General features: G+C 32.1%; 1 protein-coding gene across 1 annotated transcript; it reads right to left on the bottom strand.

Annotated features, from left to right (window-relative positions):
* Nucleotides 1-1,378: 1,378 nt before the first annotated feature.
* LOC149534324 (peroxidase 12-like) lies at nucleotides 1,379-5,590 on the bottom strand. The gene is made up of 4 exons (XM_089805249.1): nucleotides 5,467-5,590; nucleotides 5,086-5,359; nucleotides 2,335-2,526; nucleotides 1,379-2,233 (listed from the first exon to the last, which is right to left on the bottom strand). The coding sequence occupies exons 2-4, from the start codon at nucleotides 5,350-5,352 to the stop codon at nucleotides 1,577-1,579; spliced, it is 1,116 nt and encodes a 371-aa protein (XP_089661375.1). The 5' UTR covers nucleotides 5,353-5,359; nucleotides 5,467-5,590; the 3' UTR covers nucleotides 1,379-1,576.
* Between the last annotated feature and the right edge of the window lie 17,118 nt (nucleotides 5,591-22,708).

The following is a 22,708-nucleotide window of genomic DNA, read 5'->3' as shown; positions in this document are numbered from 1 at the left end:
TTGTATACAATTGATATCTAATGACATTCATTTATAGGCATAAGTGTGTGACTTAGTGGCACAATTTAGTTGGTTTACATATAGTGATATTAGTTATTCACAAGAAAACATGACCATATTACAATGTAATTTGTTGTGGATGAGTCAAGCTCTAATTTAGCCTTGTGTAGTAGGTTCTCTTAGTTGTGTCTATGTACATGATATCACATCACAACTAGAGAAGGTGATAACTCTTGTACACAATCAAAAAGGTTAATTTGAATGATTGATATAGTATCTTGCCTTTGTTGGAAAACATTTTAGTTTGTCTCTTAAATATAATAGGATATTGCAACATCTTGGTTGTATTTATCTTTTTGTAGTAAAAAATATTTGGTTTATTTTAATTTACAAAACACATTATGTACCATATAGAGAAAACAATAGCATCATGAAGATGAATGCTAACTTGAACATCAAAGGTTATAATGGGAAAGGATGAGACGTCAGATGTCAATTTTTTTTACAAATTCCTAAATCTTAGAGAATGGAGGTGTAAAACCAACATTTTACACAACATATTCAATTCCACATAAAAATTTAGTCCAAAAAGTTGTATATTATTTTACTCAAATTTATTATGAGATTGACTTTGTCCATTCATCGTCATGACAACATTATGGTGATGGTAGAGAAGTCAACCAAAGTTTTCTACTTTCCATCTAGAAGGATGTCATATAAACATTGCATCAAGGTGTTCACTTGGAAGATATTTGTATTAGTAGTTAATTATAAAATGAAGCAAATGTGAATGGCCAAATCAAATGGTAGACATGAACATTATTAAATACATTCAAATCCACTCCTATTGTCACCAAAGTATACAATAATAATATACATATGACTTAATTGTTACATAATAATTTTTTATATAATATTTTGAATCAATGAAATAGTTTTATTAATGAAATGACTAATAAATTATAGTCACATATCACTAAATTGTTTCTAATTAAATATTCTTTAATATACAACAGCCACTATTCTTTCATGAGATCAATATTAAAGATAAACTATAATGTTAAAATTAACCCATACATACATATATCCCTAGGAACAAAATTGATGATTTTTTTGAATTTACAATTATGATTGATGAGAAATTTGTTTGATAATTATTTCTTAACAAAAGAAAAAATTACATAATGCTCTTATGTACTAGTATAATGTCTTCAATTAAAGGTTAAAACAGGTATTTTAGAAGAGACCCAAAATCTCAACAGTCATTACAAAATAATAATAAGAGTTCAACAGTTTAGACCATGCTAGAAAAGAAAACCAGCACCCCTAGACAACCAGCATCCCACTACAGAATCAACAAATAACAGAAACCAAAATCAGCACTGCAAACGAACACTTTAACATTCTCTTTGATCTCCTCCTCCTCATTCTTGAGAACGATGTTATTCTCGAGAAACATTGATACAAAACAAACCAATATGTAATAACCATACATTGACATCTTATTAATAATATATCCCATATCACCTGGCTTGGAAAACACAAGCGCAGCTTATTCAAGCGAAGTCACATAAAACTACTCGGAACGAAACATAGAAGGCAGTTCTTCTGCCGGATCCACCATGGAGCGTATTCCTTGCTCGCCGATTGCAGAAGTTGGATTTACTACGGAACAGTTACTGCGGATTTCTCCGTCAGTCCCTGTCAAGACATCAAGCTGACCCATTTTAAGCATTCCCAGTATGAAATTCTGGAAGAAGAGCGTCTGGTTGGAGGCAAAGCTGTCCACCAAAGCTTGAGTAGTGGAATTCTCATAAAGCGTCTGGTCAGAGGTGAAAATGCTCTGGTTGTTCTGAATATTGATGTAGTAGTCATTGTCAAAATCATCCGGTGTTTGGACATCCAAATTGGTGGTATTGTTGGTACTGAGGGCGGGGCAGACTGAATAAAGATTACTTGCAAAACTCTGGTCAAGAGTGGAGTCAACTATTTGAGCCCCTGTGGTTGTGTTGTACAGTCTGTTTTGAAAAGAAGTGCAGTGGCCTATGCCGATTGTGTGGCCGCCAGAAAGAGCCACCAGATCTGTCATATTTAATCCGTTCCCACTGAATATGCTCATCAGTGCTGCTACGTCTGAAGTTGGACCCGGTAAACTTTGGCCCACCGTTGTCTGAGTGGCCATTGTTGTGCTGTCTCTGCGCCCTAACGGTACTGGATAACTTTGTCCTCCACTCTTCAATATGTCCGTTTAATTTATTAGTCAGTAAGTAGATGTGTGAACGCTGAGAGGGTGTTAAGAGAGTTATTAAGGGAGATTGTATATTATTTACTTACCTTGGCTACGGAATCACGAGCAGCCAGTGTCAAAATGTCGGCGCAGGATACAACGCCGCTGCAATTGGCCTCCACCGCCGCCTTTATTTCATCAATAATAACGAAGGCCATGTCTCGGAGGGTCAGGTTTGGAGTTGCCTGCCTTTCGCTTGAGTTGTCTGTTATATTCAGCAGCACTGACGCATCGCATCCCTTCCCATCACAACAACAATGCAAATATTTAATATAAATATATTAATGGTGTTTTTGCTAGAGACATTGTGATTGTGATTTTTTTGAGGGAGGTCTTTTACGAAATATCAGCAGTTATCTGATATGAGAGGAGTCTTACAGTCAGAACCTCTTCAGCTAAGAGGTAAGAATTAAGGGGTTAAGAATTTCATTTATTTACATTAAGAAAATTATGAGTGTATTATTTATTAAATATTGTTTCATATGAATAATGCAAGTGTTAGTATGGTCTGTGTATTAACTATCATTATTTAGGTGTTTGAAAAAAATGGTCATTCTTAAAAATTAAGTTTGGAAAAAGTTAGTAACTTTGACTATGTAACACTTTGAATCTAAGAATTAAGTATTAATAAGTGATGTTTAAATTAGTGGGAAAAAACATAAATAGATAGATTTCAATCTTGTTGAAAAACTCATCTTACTTTGAAATGTGGCATAGGAAGACTAGAATGTGAATGGAATACAACTTAGTCATTATTTAATTATAAGATTTGAAATTCAAACTTTAAAATGATTATAAAAAATATTATAATTTATTCAATCAAATTTTATCAAGATGTTAGAATTCAACAATATTGTTTAATCTTGTGTTTAAATTGACTGTACTTTAAATATTGTATTTCATCCTTTGGTGCTCTTTTATCACTTATGCATCACTAGAATTATGCTCACCAAGTCAAATAAATTCATAAACAAGATTAAACAATAGTTTTTTATTACTTTTATATCTAAATGATGTATTAAATTACTGTTATTAATTTTTATATTTTAGAATAAGTGGAGTAGTTCTTAATAACTTATATCAGCTAGCATAATTATCCGAAGAACCCATAATCACAATTAAATAGAAGGGGGTAAAAAAAAATTTGGTATTAATAAATTGTATGATAAATTAAATAGCAATAATATATTAAAAAGAAATAGGAACTAATAATAATCAAGAGTATATTGGATTATGATTTTTTTAATATAAAATAACTAAATTGGAATTAAAAAATTGACCTTGCATAAAATGATAATTTATTTTAGTCAAGTTCAATGTTAAGGAGAGTCAAATTGATTGTTAAATGGGGGTGGTTAGAAATGAGCCAAAATAGACAACCATTAAGAAGTTGTCATATTCATGACTCAATAGAGTTGGAAGAAATGGCCCAACAATAATAAACATAAAAAAGTCACAATAATCATGACTATGGATGTTAGAAAAAAATGACTTATGTATAAATAAGCACCATGAATTTTTCCTTATAATAATAGAAAAAAATGACTTATATAAAAAATAAATATAAAATACTTATTAAAATCACTAAATAAAGTTAAATAGTTGATCTTTAATAATGTTTTTACATATTGTTGTTCCAACTTAATATTAAACAATTGTCACATAGTGGCTTGTATTTGCCATAATTATAATAGTCTAATTAAATAATAGCAATTAAATTTAATAAATATAGTTAAATTAGATATATAGTACATTCTTGATAATTATAATTATAATTTGATAATAATAGTATACTAAACTTAAATATTATAATTTGGCAATAATATTTAATATAATATAATAAATATTTTATTATTACATTAAACTTAATAATTATAATTTAATTAGATAGATAATAAATTAAAGTTAATATTATAGTTTAATTAGGTAGATAGTACATTAAAGTTAATAATTCTACTTTGGTGATAGTATTTGATATAATTTATTCAATATTTTATTAAAGATTTAAAAATTATAAAATTGTAGAAATTATCATTCTATTTTTAAAATTTATTTCAATCTTAAACTCAAAATTTATTTCATAGTTTAATAAATTTGTGTTACGAAAATATTGCTCTTATAACACCCAAAATAAATGAGCCAATCAAATAGAAGTAAAATGATTGTATTGATTTGAAAAATTAAAAATTTCACATATATACATTAGAAAAATGAAACATTAAAATTTAAAATAAAAATAATCAAATTTGATTGGTTGAAATAAAGAAGATTAATCTCTAGATAGATAGAAGTGATGGCAATAGTATATTGCCTATGGTAAATACAATAAGATAAACGAAAAATAATTAAATAAAATTAAGTTGGAATAAGAAACGTCACATAAACGATGACTTGTCTATAATAAACCTTTTATATATTATCATTATAACTAATATTGAAATAAGATTAAAGAAAATTAAAAAAATAAAAAAATTGGGAAAAGAGCTTCACATAAATAAAAATTAATCTTAGTGTAAACTTTTACAGCCCAACAAATAAACACGATGAAAGAAATGAAACATACAAATTTTTAGATCTGTGGGAAAGAATTTAACCTGATGAAACAACGCTACTTAACCTGTGAATTGTCTAAGACTAAACAGCAACATGCTAAAATTTAACATAAGAAATACGTAATAAACTAAAATCTTAAAAACGTATTCGGCAGGAAAACGAAAAATAATAGGAAATCGGGAGCACAAAAAGAGTTGCTTGAAGGGAGAATGATAATTCAACACCAGTGTTATTCATATGTTTACCTGAACAAAGCAGTCGTGGAAATGAAGACGGAGCAAGCCGGCAGCCTGTGTGATATCTGCGTCGAGAAAGGTAGCCAGAGTGGAGTTGACTATGGATTCAAGATTAGGGCAACTCGTATTATAAAATGTCCATGACAGTCCGTCAACAGGCTCTGGCAGATCATCCACATCTATGCTCTGCCCATTACATTTAGAACTGCTAAATATCACCAGAAATAAAACAATTGCTCCTCTGTGTTTGATAACCATCTCTGCCAAGCTACCCATGTTGGCCCTGTCATTAGAACTATATTAATACCTCTCTCTCCTCACTGTATCTAAAATTTACATGACTAGTTTCTAAGTTCATGCTAAAAACATTAATATGAAATCAATTCTTACCCCGTTGCCGTCCGAAGGAAGCTGAGAAACTATGCATTATGCATCATAGCAATAGATTAGTGTTATTTATAAGTGTGAAATGTCGGTAGAGCGGAAGAAAATGTCAAATAGTTTTAGGGCAGCAAGCGTATCGAGGCAGGACTCTTGAATGAGTTTATGCGTTTTTCAAACGAAGTAGTTGGTTTACTTTCCAAAAGCTGGGTTTCGGAGAAGTGTGAAGATGGTACGTGGCGGTAAGCACTGCATGTGAGAAGAAAAGATGGCGACGGCTAGTGATGATCGGCCAAGACTTTTGTGGAGAGGTGGCGACTCCGGTTTGGAGAACTTTTCAAACTATCTAGTAGTGTTGAATATTGCAAAGTAGCCGTTCCTAGTATACTCCAGGTTAATCAAATTGGAAGTTTAAATACTAAGCACAAAATAATGATTATGTCACGGTATGCTTGATTTTGTAGCTAGTATTAGCATGGGTAGGGATATTGAGTTATATGACATAAAAACTTAATGGTTTTGTGTGTTTTTCTTATATGGAATTTGTGAATTCTAATTCTTTATATGTATAGATAGATATATCTTTTATTTATGGTTTCGATTCTTTCTACCGTGTATTTTTATTTGAAGATTCATCATTTTATTCTATAGATTTTGTTTATGTATTTTGAGTCAGTATTATGTCAAAATATTTGTAAAGATATTTTGGTTTGCTGTAAGCAAATATGTTCATTTGGACCTACCATAGAAAACATATGTGAAAGATTGACATATAAATAAACTAACTAAAATTATGTATACATTTTGTTATTTGTTTAAAAGTTTTAAAGTAAAGTATTGCACAATTTTGTGGCCCTTTCAAATAATTTTTAAAGATGATAAAGGGTGAATAAAGAAAGAAAAAAGAATGGTTATATACGAGTATGCATAGCTCATGGTTCATAGTACCAAATCATACAAACAATGTCACATAAGCACACAAGTTGTAGGAAGATTGGAGTTAGGAAAATCTAAGTTTCAATTATTAAAGATTAATGGACAAAAATATGTAGCTATGGGGTTGACCTTGAACCCATGGAAGTAACCTTGAGTAGGTAAATTATCATGACTAAAGGAAGGATGAATATCTAGGTCTATAGTCATAAATATCTTGGTAAATGAAGGATGTATTACTATTTTGTAGATGAGAGAAATTGCATGGGATAAACAACTCAAATGGGATAGTTAGTGGCAAGTAAAGTCGACAAATAAGTGATTGTTGAGCTTTCCAAGTGGAAATTTGTAAGAAGGCTACATCTGTCTCTTAGTTTGTCATTAAATGTAATATTTAGTTTTTAGACTTGGGTTGTTCATTTGGATGACGAGTAGTTGACCCATAGCTATATTTGTTTGTATTTTGAGGAGACAATCCAATGTTTGAATGTTTGAAATAAAGATCCATTGAGCTAAGTAGTTGAGCTTATTCAACTAGATAACATGCATTTTTCATGTTCTCCTTGTATTTCCTTTTCTTAAATCTTTCATGTTAATGTCAAGACACCTAGAAGCGCCATGTCCAATATTTTTACATGATTAGAAAATAAAAAGAAATTTACCCTTGCACTTACCATTTCCTCTAGGCAGCTTCATAGCAAGTAATGCTTCCAGTTCTTCATGTTCCTTTTCATTAAACATAATGGATTCATAATAATTAGAGTGATGCATCATGTAAGAAGAATTAACAACATCCCTTATTTTCTTTGATGGTGCAAGAGTGCAAGATAAATTAAATATAACTTCAACCTTAGGCATCCTATTATCAAAATTACTTAGTACAAATATTGTAAAAATACATATTAATGCATCAAGATTAACATCTTTAGTTCTTAAAGATCTCACTTCTTGAATAATTGAAATTCTAATAGCATAATGGGGCAACAAAGTTCTTCTAATTTTTCTTACTACATCATCTTCTTCTTCAAGAATTCCACCAATTCCTCTAAAAATAATAACCACATCCTTGATTCTTTGACTTCACTACTCATGGTATCATTTTCCATCATTTTCATGTCATCAAAAAATCCTTTCAAGCTATCCACCTTATCCTTTTTCACATCTGAATATCAACCATGTGCTATCTATAATTTCATCCATATATCATGAGCAATATCCAAATCTTGGACAGTGATAAAGTCCACATTTGAAAGATTATTGGCAAGGAATTTCATACTTGTAGTATGTCCTTTTTGCACTATAGGAGCAATATACATTGTAACAAAATGATTCCAATATTGAGTTGTTATACTCGTTAGATAAATCTTCGTTCAACCCCACCATACTTGATACTTCTCTCTTGTGAACTTAGGAATTTCCTTTTCCATTATCTTTAGATCTTTTCCACAAGCTATTTAAGCTTCACAAAAATCAGGGACTAGAGCTCTAATACCAATCATTAATCATAAGGGATAAGATTACTACAGGAACTAGAGCTCTAATAACAGTCAACAAAAGAATCCAAACCTTGATATATAGAGATTTGGTCTAGTGGAAACCCAATTTGGTGAAAAAAAATGTGAGAATTAGTACCCATAAACTATGTGATCTTCTAAATAATGCCCTATTTGGATTTTACAAAGGCAATATTATGTGTTTCTTGATTAATGGATTTACCTCTAGCCCTATTAGGATCTTTACCATGTTAAGGGTAGCCTTGTTAGATGGCTTAAAATGTTAATTAAAGTACTACTTTAATAAAGGATTTACAATAAAAAACCCATTAGGATCCCCCACATTAAGGGATTTTACTATTGCAACTATTAGGGAACAACATGGAGAATGATCCACTAAAGCAACGACTCCTTTTCTTGATTAGATCCATTATAATATAGATAATAACTTCACTTCATTTTATCTACCTTATAGCTTGATCACACCATCACATTCATGACCTTCACATGATCAACACACAATTATTTCACCTTGTCAAATATATAATGTTCATGAAACCCTAAATCCTTTCACCACCTTAAAATTTCCCTAACACATTATAGTTTGAATTTAAAACATAGTGGTCACATACAATGTACCCAAACACACATCTCAATTCACACAACAAGTTTCCTATATCACATCATCCACCAAACCCTTCTTCTATAATATTAATGGCATGTCTAGATTGATCATTAGAATGCTAGATCATCATCTCCAAACACCAAGAAATGTCAGGTACATTATGACTAACTAAATAGTATTCACCAAAATAAATCCATACTAATCACCAATCACTAATCTACCGCTAGAAGCTTAACAACACAAATATTGTACCAAGAAACTTTTCTTGTAATTGCAATACTTTATTAGCAACCATCCAAATGCATTTTGGCCACAATGACTGCATATAAACACTATTGTCCACCTTTTTCCATGACTAATCCTCTTAACTTGTCATAAACCCTAAACCCTAAACCCCAAACCTATTGCCTTTTAAAGAAGGACTCTGATATTAAATGTGTCATTGTCTTTATTTCTAGTCCGTTACCTACTATGACAATGTATCTTGGCTATGTATATGTAACTTCAAGATTTAGGGTGGAGCTATACCCGTATGCTCTCATTCCTAGCATTCCCAAATACTTTAGGTGAGGTTATACTTTTCTTTTTGAGCAATTCTTTCCACACATCCCTAAAACTTGTTCAAAATATTTCAAGGTTCAACAAAGAGTGGTTTGACTCCAAAAATGTCCTTTTAAAATTGTTGCAAATCAACTTGAAAGGATCGTTAACCCAAAGTTCACTATTTACAAAGATGGGTGAAATAGACCTAGTAGGACATAGCCCTCAATTAGGCCTTTACTTTTAGTTTTTGAAGTTATTCTGTAAAATTTTCAAAATAACCTTTGCAATGAATGACCATCTTAGATACCCATTTGGAAGGCCTAAATGATTTTGTAGGTTTTAGGTATCTTACTACCATACAATGCCCTAAGCCAATTTTGGGCCTCTTTTTCTCTTATGAAACCAAGAACTAAGGTTTCTTCAATAAAGATAGAAAAATGAATTCAACTTAATGTTTTAACCATTCTCAGGGCTTCATTTGACTTCTCTCATTACAATTTTATTATTTTATTTCATTGGACACTCTGATCCTACATATAAACTTATCTATTATTCCAATTACCTAGTCAGGCTCACTGTTATTAGCTCGCCTAGGGCTTGATGATGATAATCAAAAACTTAGAATACCTAAAAATTACCACTTCAAAACTATGGTATGCTGACCTCTCTTTCATTTCCCCAAGGGATGTTAGGTTTCCATGATGAAATTTAGAGTTAGGATTTTCTTCGTAACTAAATCCTGGAACTACAAGTGATAGGGTAGGGTTGGGTTTAATTTAATTGAATGCACAAAAAAATATTATAATAGAAGTTTAACCATTTAAATTCATTATAAGTGTTATTCAATCAATTCATTACAAGTTAAGCTGCAAGAATATTTGTGCAATAATTGCAAAACTGTCACTTGATTCAATATTGTAATATGTGAAAAATGACATCCAACCCTTCAAAAATTGATTTAGAGGTATTATACATGCCTTGTAACCATGAAACAAATAAATCCAAGAATTCACAAATGAATTTGAACCAAATGTACAAAGCTTCATGAGAAACATTTGCAAAGTTGCAATGCAAATTTTGCAAGTTGTATGCAACTTTTGCTTAAACTCTTTAATTTGCCTATATTTTGATGCAGAAAGATATGATTTGTGTCCCTAATCATTATGAAACTCTAACCTTGACCTTATAGCTACTATTACATGAAAGTGGATAAGTAACAACTAAAATGAAACTTTTGCAATAATGATAATTTGATAACATTTTAACAAAAAATGATCAAATTGTTAGCAGTGGGCCTACATCCCTCACATGATTCATGACATGGCTTAACCACCTCTTGTGGTCCTATAAGACTATTGGTTCTATCAAACATTCATAGGTCAATCTTTTGGTGCAACGAAAATCCTAGCCCTATTCTAACAATTGGTATTAGAGCATAAGGTCCTTGAAAGAAAAGTTGAACAACTTAAGGAGATCAATGACGAGTCATTTGAGAAAAGAAAGTCTTAGGTTTGATGAAGTTAACTATGGCATCTAGAAAGAGAAGATGAAGAGACATCTACTATGCATGGGTCTAGGATATTGGTTGATCATAGAGAATAGTAAGTGTTGGAAATGAGAATGGAGTAACTGAGAGGGGGAGGGGGTGAATCAGTTACTACAAAAACATTTCACAGTCCCTTAGATGTCTAAAATCTTGATCTTAGTTATAGATTACTGAAACTTGATAATGCAACAAATATTAATAATTATTAAGAACTGATAACCAAAACAATTCAGCAATCATGAACACTAGAGACACCAGATTTAACATGGAAACCCAATATGGGAAAAACCACCAATGTAACTAGTTACTGTTTTTCACTATTCTGAAATGAGCCCTATTAGGAGCCAACCCTATTAAAGGTTACAAAACACATTGTTAGGTGTGACCCTGTTAGAGGATTTAATCACCCTATTAGGAGTGGCCTTGCTAGAGGTCTTTAGAACAATTCAACTGAACTGTCATCTTGTTAGAGGATTTACAATAAGGCTATTAAACCCACTCTGTTAAGAGATTTGAAATCAGGGCTACAATTGTTAGAAAGTAACAATGAATGATTTGAATATAATGCAACTTATCTTTGCTGATACAGATCTCTATTCTGCTTCACTAGATCCTCTCTGATCACATAAAAGCTTTGTAGCTCCACAAGGATATCTGATCCTTCAAAAATTCGCTTGCACCTTCACAATTCACACATACATCTTATCCATACATGCACACTTGAATTCGCAACTTGATCCTTCATATATACCTTTCTGATTATCAAGTTGGCCTTAAATACAAGTTAAAATTATTAATAATTATATCGTGAGTCGGCTACATTCATCACATAAATCAATTTTAGCCTTAATTCCACACTTTTCAAAAATCCTTCGCTAACCAACCCAGCTCGGTAAACACTGTACCATAATTATCTTTAGTGTTAACCAAGTGAGGCTTGGTAAGCACTACGAATTGTGCAAAAATCCTTTGGACACCGAGTGAACTCGGTAAACACCGACTTTCCTTCACTTACCTTCCCAGCCTAGTAAACACTAATCTTTTCTTCGCTTACCTTCCCAGCTCGGTAAACACTAACTTTTCTTCGCTTACCTTCCCAGCTCGGTAAATACTCTGTCATAGTTTCCTTCGATCATCGAGTGAGCTCGGTAAGTACCGAACTTCCTTCGTTAACCAAGTTAGCTCGGTAGAAGCTATCTTTACAGTGTAATATACAACAATGCTCAGTAGACTCTGTAAACTACTATGCTTACCTTCTGAGCTCGGTAGACTCTGTCTAATGACTGATATGACATTTGTGTAACATCAAAGACAACACTCAATTAACCAATTGTATCCAACAATCTCCCTCTTTGGCATTGATGGCAACACAACATGTCATAGCAGAATGAAATTTGAAAACAAGTCTTTTTCTTATAATGTAGCATAATATGTCAACATAATACTTCTCCCTCTTAGATAGAAACTTCTCCCTCTTTTAGTAATCTCCCTCTGTGAAGGAATTGTATGACAATTTTATACTCCCTTTATAAATGCTTACAAATTTCAGAATAGATATTACAGTTTTACTCTCCCTCTTTGACAACACATGCCAAAGACAATACAACACAGTAAAAGCTCTTTTCGTATGCCAAAAGTACTCTCAACTGGATTACAATGTACCTTATGTACAGATTCATATGCAATGACTTCAATACTCTGCTGCATCAACTTGATAGATTTTCAACTTGTCATAGGTTGATGCATCACTTAAAACTTTATTTTAGTGAACTTTAGATAGGGGAGTGACCCCTAACTTACCTCTGAGATACAAGAATGTATCCTTAGGTAATGGCTTTGTGAATATGTCAGCAATTTGTTCTTTTGTATGCACATATTCCAGTCTGATCTCCTTGTCCTACACCAATTCTCTGACAAAATGATATTTTATTGCTATGTGCTTGGTTTTGGAATGGATCACTGGATTCTTAGATATATTGATTGCACTAGTATTGTCACAGAACATAACAACTGGTTCTTTGATTTCCATCTTCATTCCTTGTAATAACTGCTTAAACCAAACAATGTTGGAACAGTTTACTGCTGCAGCAACATACGTTGCCTCTACTGTAGATTGGGGTGTACAATTCTGCTTTTTGCTTGTCCAAGAAACCAATCTCTTTCCAAGAAAGAATGCTCCTCCACTTGTGCTTTTTCTGTCATCAAGATTCCCTGCCCAATCAGCATCAGTAAAAACTTTCAGATCCAAATTACCTCCAAATTTGTACCATAGTCCATAATCTTCAGTTCCTTTCAAATATCTCATTATTCTTTTAATTGCCATTGGGTGAGTTTCTCTTGGTTTTGCTGAAAATCTTGCAACAATACCAATTGCAAGAGCAATATCTGGCCTGGTATGAACTACATACTGCAACTTTCCAATCATAGATCTATACAATGTTTGGTCTACTTCTTTGGATTCATCATCTTTGGTAAGTTTCAATCCAGTACACATAGGAGTTCCAACAGGTTTGCAGTCCTCCATACCAAACTTTTTCAATATCTCCTTGATGTATTTTGATTGAGTAATGAAGATGCCATTCTTATTTTGTTGAATTTGAAGATCAACAAAGAATTTTATTTCACCAAACATAGACATTTCAAATTCTTTGTTCATTTGTTCTGAAAATTCTTTGCAAAGATCATCATTCCCTGTGAAAACAGTATCATCTACAAATATTTCTGCCAAGACAATCTTATTATCTAGTCCTTCCTTTATATACAAGCTACTATTATCATTAGTTCTTTGAAAACTAATATGAATAAGATAGTTATGCAATCTTTCATACCATGCTCTAGAGGCTTGTTTCAGACCATATAGTGCCTTGTGTAATTTGCAGACCATGTTCCTTTTATCTGGATCAACAAAACCTTCAGGTTGTTCAATGTAAACCTCTTCATCCAGTATTCCATTGAGGAATGCTGACTTGACATCCATCTGATAAACTTTGAATCCTTTGTGAGCAGCATATGCAAGTAAGGTTCGGACTCCTTCCAATCTTGTAACAGGAGCAAAAGTTTCCCCATAATCTATGCCTTCTTCTTGAGAGTATCCTTTGCATACCAATCTAGCTTTGTTTTTGGATACCTTACCATCTTTAGTCAACTTGTTTCTGAATACCCACTTGGTTCCTATTATATTCTTATCTTTAGGCCTGGGTACAAGAGTCCATGTCTTGTTCTTCTCTATTTGTTCTATTTCCTCATTCATTGCCTCAATCCAACTATCATTTGCCAATGCATCTTTAATACTTCTAGGTTCAAAATCAGCAAGTAAACAAGTATTTTTCAACTTACTTCTTGTCAGGGTTCCTTCATATTTGTCTCCAATGATCTGATCTAGTGTATGATGTCTTCTGACATATTTAGCTAATACAGGTTCTTTACCTCTTGAATGAGTTTCATTGACATAGGCTGTTCTGGCTTGGTTGCTTCAGACTCAATAGACACTTGCTTGGTAGTGTCTGAATGTTGCTATGGCTCAGTTTGAACTATTTGCAACTCGATTACTGAAGACTCAGGAGTTCAGGATTCTTGAGTGAATGGTATACTTGGTATAGTATCAGGTTTAATGTAAACAAATCTCTTGTAGTCTTCAGGTATCCTTTTGCTTTCTTCTTCTGATTTGTCTGCAAACTCGTCAACTTTCACATGTGCACTTTCTATGACTTTGTAAGTGGATAGATTTAAACATCTATATGCTTTGCTTTTGCAAGAATAACCCAAAAATATTTCTTCATCACCTTTTACATCAAATTTTCCTTTTCTAGATTCTTTCAAAATATAACATTTGCTTCCAAATACTTTCAGATAACTTACATTGGGTTTGTAGCCATACCATTATTCATAGGGAGTCTTGAATGAGTCCTTCTTCAACTGTACTCGATTTAAGGTATGAACTGCAGTGTTGATGGCTCCCTTCCAGTATTTGATAGCAATGTTTTTTTCTATCATCAAGGTTCTTGCACAATCCATAATGGATATGTTTCTTCTTTCAGCTATTCCATTTTGTTCTGGAGTTCCTGGTGCTGAAACCTATCTTTTAACACCTCTTTCAATGCAGAAGTTATTGAATTCATGTGAAATGAATTCACCACCTTTGTCTGACCTTAAACATTTCAGCCTTTTCCCTGTTTCTTTTTCAACTCTTGCCAAATACCATTTGAATTTCTCAAATGCTTCTGATTTATTCCTTAGATACATGACAGTCATCATTCTTGAATAGTCATCAACAAAAAGAATGAAAAACTTTTCTCTAGTATAGCTTTCTATTCCAATGGGTCCACATAAATCAGTATGCACAATTTCTAATATATCTTCAGACTGCTAGTTTTTACCTTTAAAACTAGTTTTTCCCATTTTACCAATCTGACAATTCTTGCATAGACCTACCTCTGGTTTCTTAATGTTAGGAATGCCTCTTACTTTCTTGAATTTGCTTATTTTTACCAAATTATCAAAATTGACATGACACAACCTTTTATGCCATAACCAACTCTCTTCAATTTGAGCAATAAAACATGAGCATTCACCAAGTTCTAGATAGAACAAGTTACCTTTAGTTTGGGTGCCAGATCCTATCAGTTTTGGAATTTCTCTTTTGTAAGACATCTTGATCTTTGGCTTAGAACCTTGAAATCCTTTCCTGCAAGCACCAAAAAGCTCTGATACCAATTGTTGGAAATGAGAATGGAGTAACTGAGAGGGGGAGGGGGTGAATCAGTTACTACAAAAACATTTCACAGTCCCTTAGATGTCTAAAATCTTGATCTTAGTTACAGATTACTAAAACTTGATAATACAACAAATACTAATAATTATTAAGAACTGATAACCAAAAAAATTCAGAAATCATGAACACTAGAGACACCAGATTTAACATAAAAATCCAATATGGGAAAAACCACCAATGTAACTAGTTACTATTTTTTACTGTTTTGAAGTGAGCCCTGTTAGGAGCCAACCCTGTTAAAGGTTACAAAACACACTGTTAGGTGTGACCCTATTAGAAGATTTAATCACCCTGTTAGGAGTGGCCTTGCTAGAGGTCTTTAGAACAATTCAACTGAACTGTCACCTTGTTAGAGGATTTACTATAAGGCTGTTAAACCCACTCTGTTAAGAGATTTGAAATCATGGCTACAATTGTTAGAAAGTAACAATGAATGATCTGAATATAATGCAACTTATCTTTGCTGATACAGATCTCTATTCTGCTTCACTAGATCCTCTCTGATCACATAAAAGCTTTGTAGCTCAACAAGGATATCTGATCCTTCAAAAATTCACTTGCACCTTCACAATTCGCACATACATCTTATCCATACATGCACACTTGAATTCACAACTTGATCCTTCATATATACCTTTCTGATTATCAAGTCGGCCTTAAATACAAGTTAAAATTATTAATAATTATATCGTGAGTCAGCTACATTCATCACATAAATCAATTTTAGCCTTAATTCCACACTTTTCAAAAATCCTTTGCTAACCAACCCAGCTCGGTAAACACTGTACCATAATGATCTTTAGTGTTAACCAAGTGAGGCTTGGTAAGCACTGCGAATTGTACAAAAATCCTTTGGACACCGAGTGAACTCGGTAAACACTGACTTTCCTTCGCTTACCTTCCCAGCCCGATAAACACTAATCTTTTCTTCACTTACCTTCCCAGCTCGATAAACACTAACTTTTCTTCACTTACCTTCCCAGCTCAGTAAATACTCTGTCATAGTTTCCTTCGATCACCAAGTGAGCTCGGTAAGTACTGAACTTCCTTCGTTAACCAAGTTAGCTTGGTAGAAGCTATCTTTATAGTGTAATATACAGCAACGCTTGGTAGACTCTGTAAACTACTATGCTTACCTTCTGAGCTTGGTAGACTCTGTCTGATGACTGATATGACATTTGTGTAACATCAAAGACAACACTCAATTAACCAATTGTATCCAACAGTAAGTCCATTGTGTAAGAAAGAAAACTTGAAACATGTACACAAGCTAAAAGAGATTTGTTCATGTACAACATGCCTAGAGACAAAATTTTGTCAGATCTTTCTAAAAATTAATATATTTAGATAGAATCTTTTGGATTATCTAGTGAGATTTAGAAAGATTTGAAATCTACTTATGAAGGTGATAGACATGCTAAAAGGGTTAGATTGTGAAATTGGATATGTTTATTTCAAGAAACTAAGATGATGGAAACTAAATCTATAAGAATCTAGATATTGGTAGAATATCAATTTTTTTTGCTAGAACTAAAGTAGTAAGAATGTTCTTGGCTTATGCACAAATAAGAACTTCAAAGTGTATCGGATAGATGTGAAGACAAGATTTTTGAATGGAGAACATGAAGAAGAATTCTACATTGAGTAGCCTAAAGGATTTCCTTTGACACAAGAAGGAGATATGGTATGTAAGTTGAAGAAAGAACTCTATGGACTAAAGAAAGCACTTAGAACATGGTATGTGAGGTTAGTATTTGGAAAAAATGGGATTTGCTAAAGGTACGATAGATAGTAATGTATATTTGAAAGAAATTGAGAATGATTTGTTGATTATTGTGATTTTTGTTGATGACATAATCTTGTAGGAAATAATGAAGCAAGTGAAAAAAAAATTTAATTAAATGAAGAAGGAATTCAAGATAAGAATGATTGCTGAGATGAAATATTTCTTAGGTTTGTAGATTGTCCAGAACAATGAAGGTATTTTCATTTCTCAAACTAAGTATTTGAAAGACTTGTTGAAGAGGTTTGGTTTAGTACATTATAAGCCTATTGGTGCACCTATGATAACTAGTCATAAGTTATCTAAAAAAGATGAGATACCCACTATTGAGAAGAAGTATAGATCCATGACTAGAGGTTTGTAATTTCTGACTCACACAAGACCATATATAGAAAATTTAGTTGGACTAATAGAAATATTTCAAGCTAATACTGAGGAATCACATTATGCAACAATAAAGAGGATTTTCATATTTTTTAAGGGTACACTTGATTTTGGATTGTGGTATGATAGATCAAATGACTTTACTCTATGTGCATATACTAATGCAAATTGGCTAGGCAATATGGATGATATAAAGAGTACAAGTGGTGGAGCATTTATTCTTGGAGGAGGGTTGGTTTCTTGGCTAAGAAAGAAATATGGTTGTATTTCACAGAGTGCATTAGAAGAAGAGTATGTAGCAACAACAAACAATTGCAATTAGATTATGTGGATGAAATAGATGCTAAAGGATATTGGGATAGAATCTTTAGAACCAAATATCATACATTGTGATAACACAAGTACAGTGAGTATGTATAAGAATCCTATGTTACATTCTAAGACAAATCACATACCTATTAAGTAGATCATTATTTAAGAGAGAAAGTTGTAGAGAAAGAGATAAGATTGGAGTATGTTATTATTAAGGAGTGTATTATGGATATATTTACAAAGCCTTTGCCCAAGGATACACTTGAGTATCTGCGAGGTATGCTTAGGGTTATACCCCTGCCTACTTCAAAATAGATGATGTAGAGATTGCATCAGTCTAGTGGTACATAGCACTAATGTTTATCTGGATTGAATGTTGATGCTTCTTTTATGTGGGAGTATTTGTGTTTGAGTTGAGTCATGAAGGATTCTCGGTAGTTGGTATTGAACATTGTCTTTGGACACTTGAGATGGTTGAAGACTTTGAGAAACAAAATGACATAATGATACCTTTACAATTGAAGTCAATGGGGGACAATGAGTGCATGAAAAACATATCATTTGAGTAGGGGAGAAGTGAGGGCATGTGAAAAGATCTCCTATGATTGGGGGAGAGTTATGCAAAAATAATTGATGTCAATAAGGGAGAGTACATGAGAAAGATGAACGCATAGAATGGGGGAGAAGTATATTAGTAAGAGAAACAATACTTCCTAAGAGTTTCAGATTTATTTGATGAAGAGGATTTGAAAAGATGAGAGTAGCAGGTACATCAGACTTGTATTTGGTATTAATGGAACTTAGAGGGGGAGATTCTTAGTATGAATGTTGATGATATTCCTATGGGGGAGTATCCTAGCATTGTTGGAGCATTGGAGGAATTGAGAGTATGACTATGTGTTTCATTCATGATTGTGCTTGTCATTGATTTCAACTAGGAATAACTTTAAGAAACCCCCTCCCACATATAAATTCATGGAGAATCCAATATTAATTTTGGGGTGGAAAAAATAATTTCCATTAGAAAAAAAATGATGTCAGGAATAGTTTAATTTTAGATGCGATTTTCTCTAACCATTACAAATTTCATAAAATTGAGGCAATTTTGTCCCTTTTGATAGAAAAATATATATTTTATTTAAGGCACTTTTTCTTGTTTATATATATATATATATGATTATGATTTTTCCCATTTATTAGAAAAAATATATATATTTGATTAGGCAATTTTTCTCATGTAATGAACACATATATAATGCATTGGTGAATGTGCTAGAAAATGACATGATTATTCAATGAATCAATGACTGAAAATTAATCATATATTTTTCAAATTAGTTGTCAAATTACCAAAATATTATGCTCAATATTAAAAAGAGTGATAATAAAGTGAGGTTTCTATACGATGACACATATGTGGAATGTCCTATTGCATTTATGGTAGAGTGGAATTTGGTTGAGAAAATATTCTTTAAATTGCAGACATTTGGCTCAGTGGTTGCCATTATCAGAAAAACATGGTTGAAAAAAATGGGACTTCCTATGAAAGAGAGATCGTCGAATAAAAATCCAAGCCCTTTTATCAACCCAGGTTTGATTGTGGAGGAGGATGAGGAACAAAGTGATCTTACTATTAGATTGTAGCTTCACAGGTTGTCTTTGCTAATCCTAAGGAGGACATCAAAGAGCTCAAAAAGGTAGACGTTCAAGCAATGTTCATTGAAATGGGTCTCGACCTTGCTAATTTTGAAGAACAAATTACAAATGTGGTAGAATAGAAAAATTAGAATTTCAATGCTTTTTGGATGTTTTGAAGGGTAAAAGATGCATTACATGAATAACAATTGGTTTAGTTAGGTTTATTTTGTAAAACATATTATTGAAAAGCATATGAATTTGAAATGTAATGGTTTGAAGCTTGTCACTTCTCTTTTTGAGAGAAACTAGAACCATTTTTTGTATATATATATATATATATATATATATATATATATATATATATATATATATATATATATATGTATATATATATATATATATGTATATGTATATATATATATATATATATATGTATATATATATATATATACACATATATATACATGTATATATATATATAATATATATATACATGTATATATGTATATAATATATATATACATGTATATATATGTATATATATATATACATATATATATACATACATATATATATACATGTATATATATATACATATATATATATACATACATATATATATACATACATATATGTATATATATATATATATATATATATATACATGTATATGCATACATATATACATGTACATATATGTATATGCATGGGCACACACACACATATGTATATACGTGTATATATATATGTATATACATGTGTATATATATGTATATGTGTGTGTGTGTGTGTGTATATATATATATATATACACACACATATATATACACATATATATATACATATATATACATATACATACACACACACACACACACATGAAGATGAAATGTAAATCAGATACAAAGAATATAATGCAAAGTAAACTCCTTTAAATGTTGATATTTGATATTTTAGTGGCATGGTATTTTCTTTTGGGCTCTATTTATTTTATAGTAATTAGATGGTCTATTTATTTATTACTTTCCAAATTTGTGTGAATCATAATTTCATTTTCTAGTAAGTACTTACTCGTTAGTAGTAGTACACAATACATACTACACATGTTGTATGTGAGAAAGAATTGATGTATTAAGTAATGAATTTTTGGGAATTGTGTCTAATAACATTGTATATCTCCAACATAAATGTAACTAGTAACATCCATCTATAGATTATCGTCCGATGATAATATATCAATGCTTGAAGGGTCATTTTGGGCCAGACATCTTGAATGAAGGCTCAACCTTATTCAAGTCTCCGAGATGGTGATATGTTTCTTGTTAATCTCATTATGGTTTTGACAAAGTAGTAAGAAAATAATTAGTCACCATCTATCATTGTTATTTGTTCATCACTATGACCAAGACACTATTTAGGCCAAGTGCATAGTGTGTGTCAATTTAACAAAGCAAGCTGAGTGATCAGTGTGAGCTAAGCGATCAGAGCATGTCGAGCATAAGTCTCCAAATAATGTATGCCGTGTGATATGACAATTAGTGTCGAGCACTAGTAGGTGTCGAGTATTCATTATGTTCTGAGTCAATTAAGTGCCGAGCAGACAATGTATGTCAAATAATTAGTGCATGTTGTGTGATGCAAGAGCCAAGTAAACAATACAAGAGCACAATTAAGCATAGGCATTAGAAGCCTATTGATGCCAAGTAGCTAGTCAATGACATAGATTTTTATAATGGCACAAAATTATATGTAAATCACTTAGCTAATATAATCTTAAATTTTTGATATGAAGAGATAAGGATCAAGTCATGTCACACACCCCTATGCAGTAAATGCAACCAATTAGAAAAAGGGAAGCATTAGGTGGCAATAGAAATCAACCAGAGCCATTGATTATTACCTACAATCTTCTCAAGATGCCTACTTCAAGAGGTAAACCCTAAGGGGGAGTAAGTGTGTGAAGGAGGATATTAAGGCAAGTATCTTATATGTAAGAGGCATGGAGAAGATGGATAATTGAATGAATAGTAGAGCAAAATCAGTTAAGAAGAACAGATTAGTTGTGAAAACAAGTAGTGAAAGGTTAGAGAAGATACATTTGATCAGAAAGATCAAGAAACACATTATAAAGAGGAGATCTAACATCTAGCAGAAAGGTGCTAATTGAAGAATCAGGAACTGAATCATTTTGACAGGTGATACAGGGTAAATTTCTTAACAAAGTAGTCCTAGAAAACTTTTGTAAATCTCTTAGCATAGTTCTTATTTAATTGTTAGTTTAAATTCTTTAGTCAATGTGAGACCTAAAAGTCTTTGTAAAACTTTAATAGGGTAGACTTCTCATAGGGTAGATCATAGATTATGATCAAAACTTTGTAGCCATAATTGGCTACACTTCATTGCTATAGTAGTGAAGATTTATGTGTGTCATGCCCACCCTAGTTTTACCTTCTCCTTTGAGGGTTTAAAGGTAACCAAAATATTTAGTGTTATGTGTTGATTTACTTTATGATATGGATGTGATGCATGCTTACACATTTCATTCTACATGTTAAGTTATGAGATGGATGATGGTGAGATATTTTAGTAGTAAAAGTTTCAAGTATTGATTCACTCCCCCCCCACTCTGAGAACTTACTTTCCCATTTTTATTTCCAACAATTGGTATTAGAGCTTTATTCTCTAGAAAGTAAAGTTTGACAACTGTGGAAGAAATCTCTTGAGAATGGAAGTCTACAAATTGGGAAAGGCTATTGAGAACTAGAAGATTGAAATAAAACTTGCCCTACATCAGCTTAAGGAGGTAAGAAGTGAACTACAACATTCATTGAAAAGAAGAAAGGAATTAGCCATTTAGAAAAATGACACTCAATATCAAGAAGAAGACACTACTAGATTGTTTAAAGACAAGAACTTTTAATAATTTGATGCAACAATTACACATATGATGGAAAAGAATAATTCCCTAAAGGAAGAAGTTAGGAATCTGAAAAGGGAACCAGAAACTTAATTAGTTATGTTGTGTGCGATAACTAAAATGAAAAAGAAAACTAAGAAAGACAACATCATAATTGAAGAAGATAAAAGAATACTAGCAAAGAGGCTTGAGGAGAAGACATCAGATGTGCAAAAATTGGCAAACATACAATTTGGAGATAATGACTTAGCTGATGATTGCAAATCAAGAATTGAAGAGGAAAGACATTGAGATTACAACTATGAA

The sequence above is a fragment of the Cupressus sempervirens genome, chromosome 10 (genome assembly GCF_028749045.1).
Source record: "Cupressus sempervirens isolate cs-2001-9-10 chromosome 10, ASM2874904v1, whole genome shotgun sequence".
In the NCBI taxonomy this organism is placed as follows: Eukaryota; Viridiplantae; Streptophyta; class Pinopsida; order Cupressales; family Cupressaceae; genus Cupressus; species Cupressus sempervirens.
This window is presented reverse-complemented; position numbering and strand designations above follow the sequence as displayed.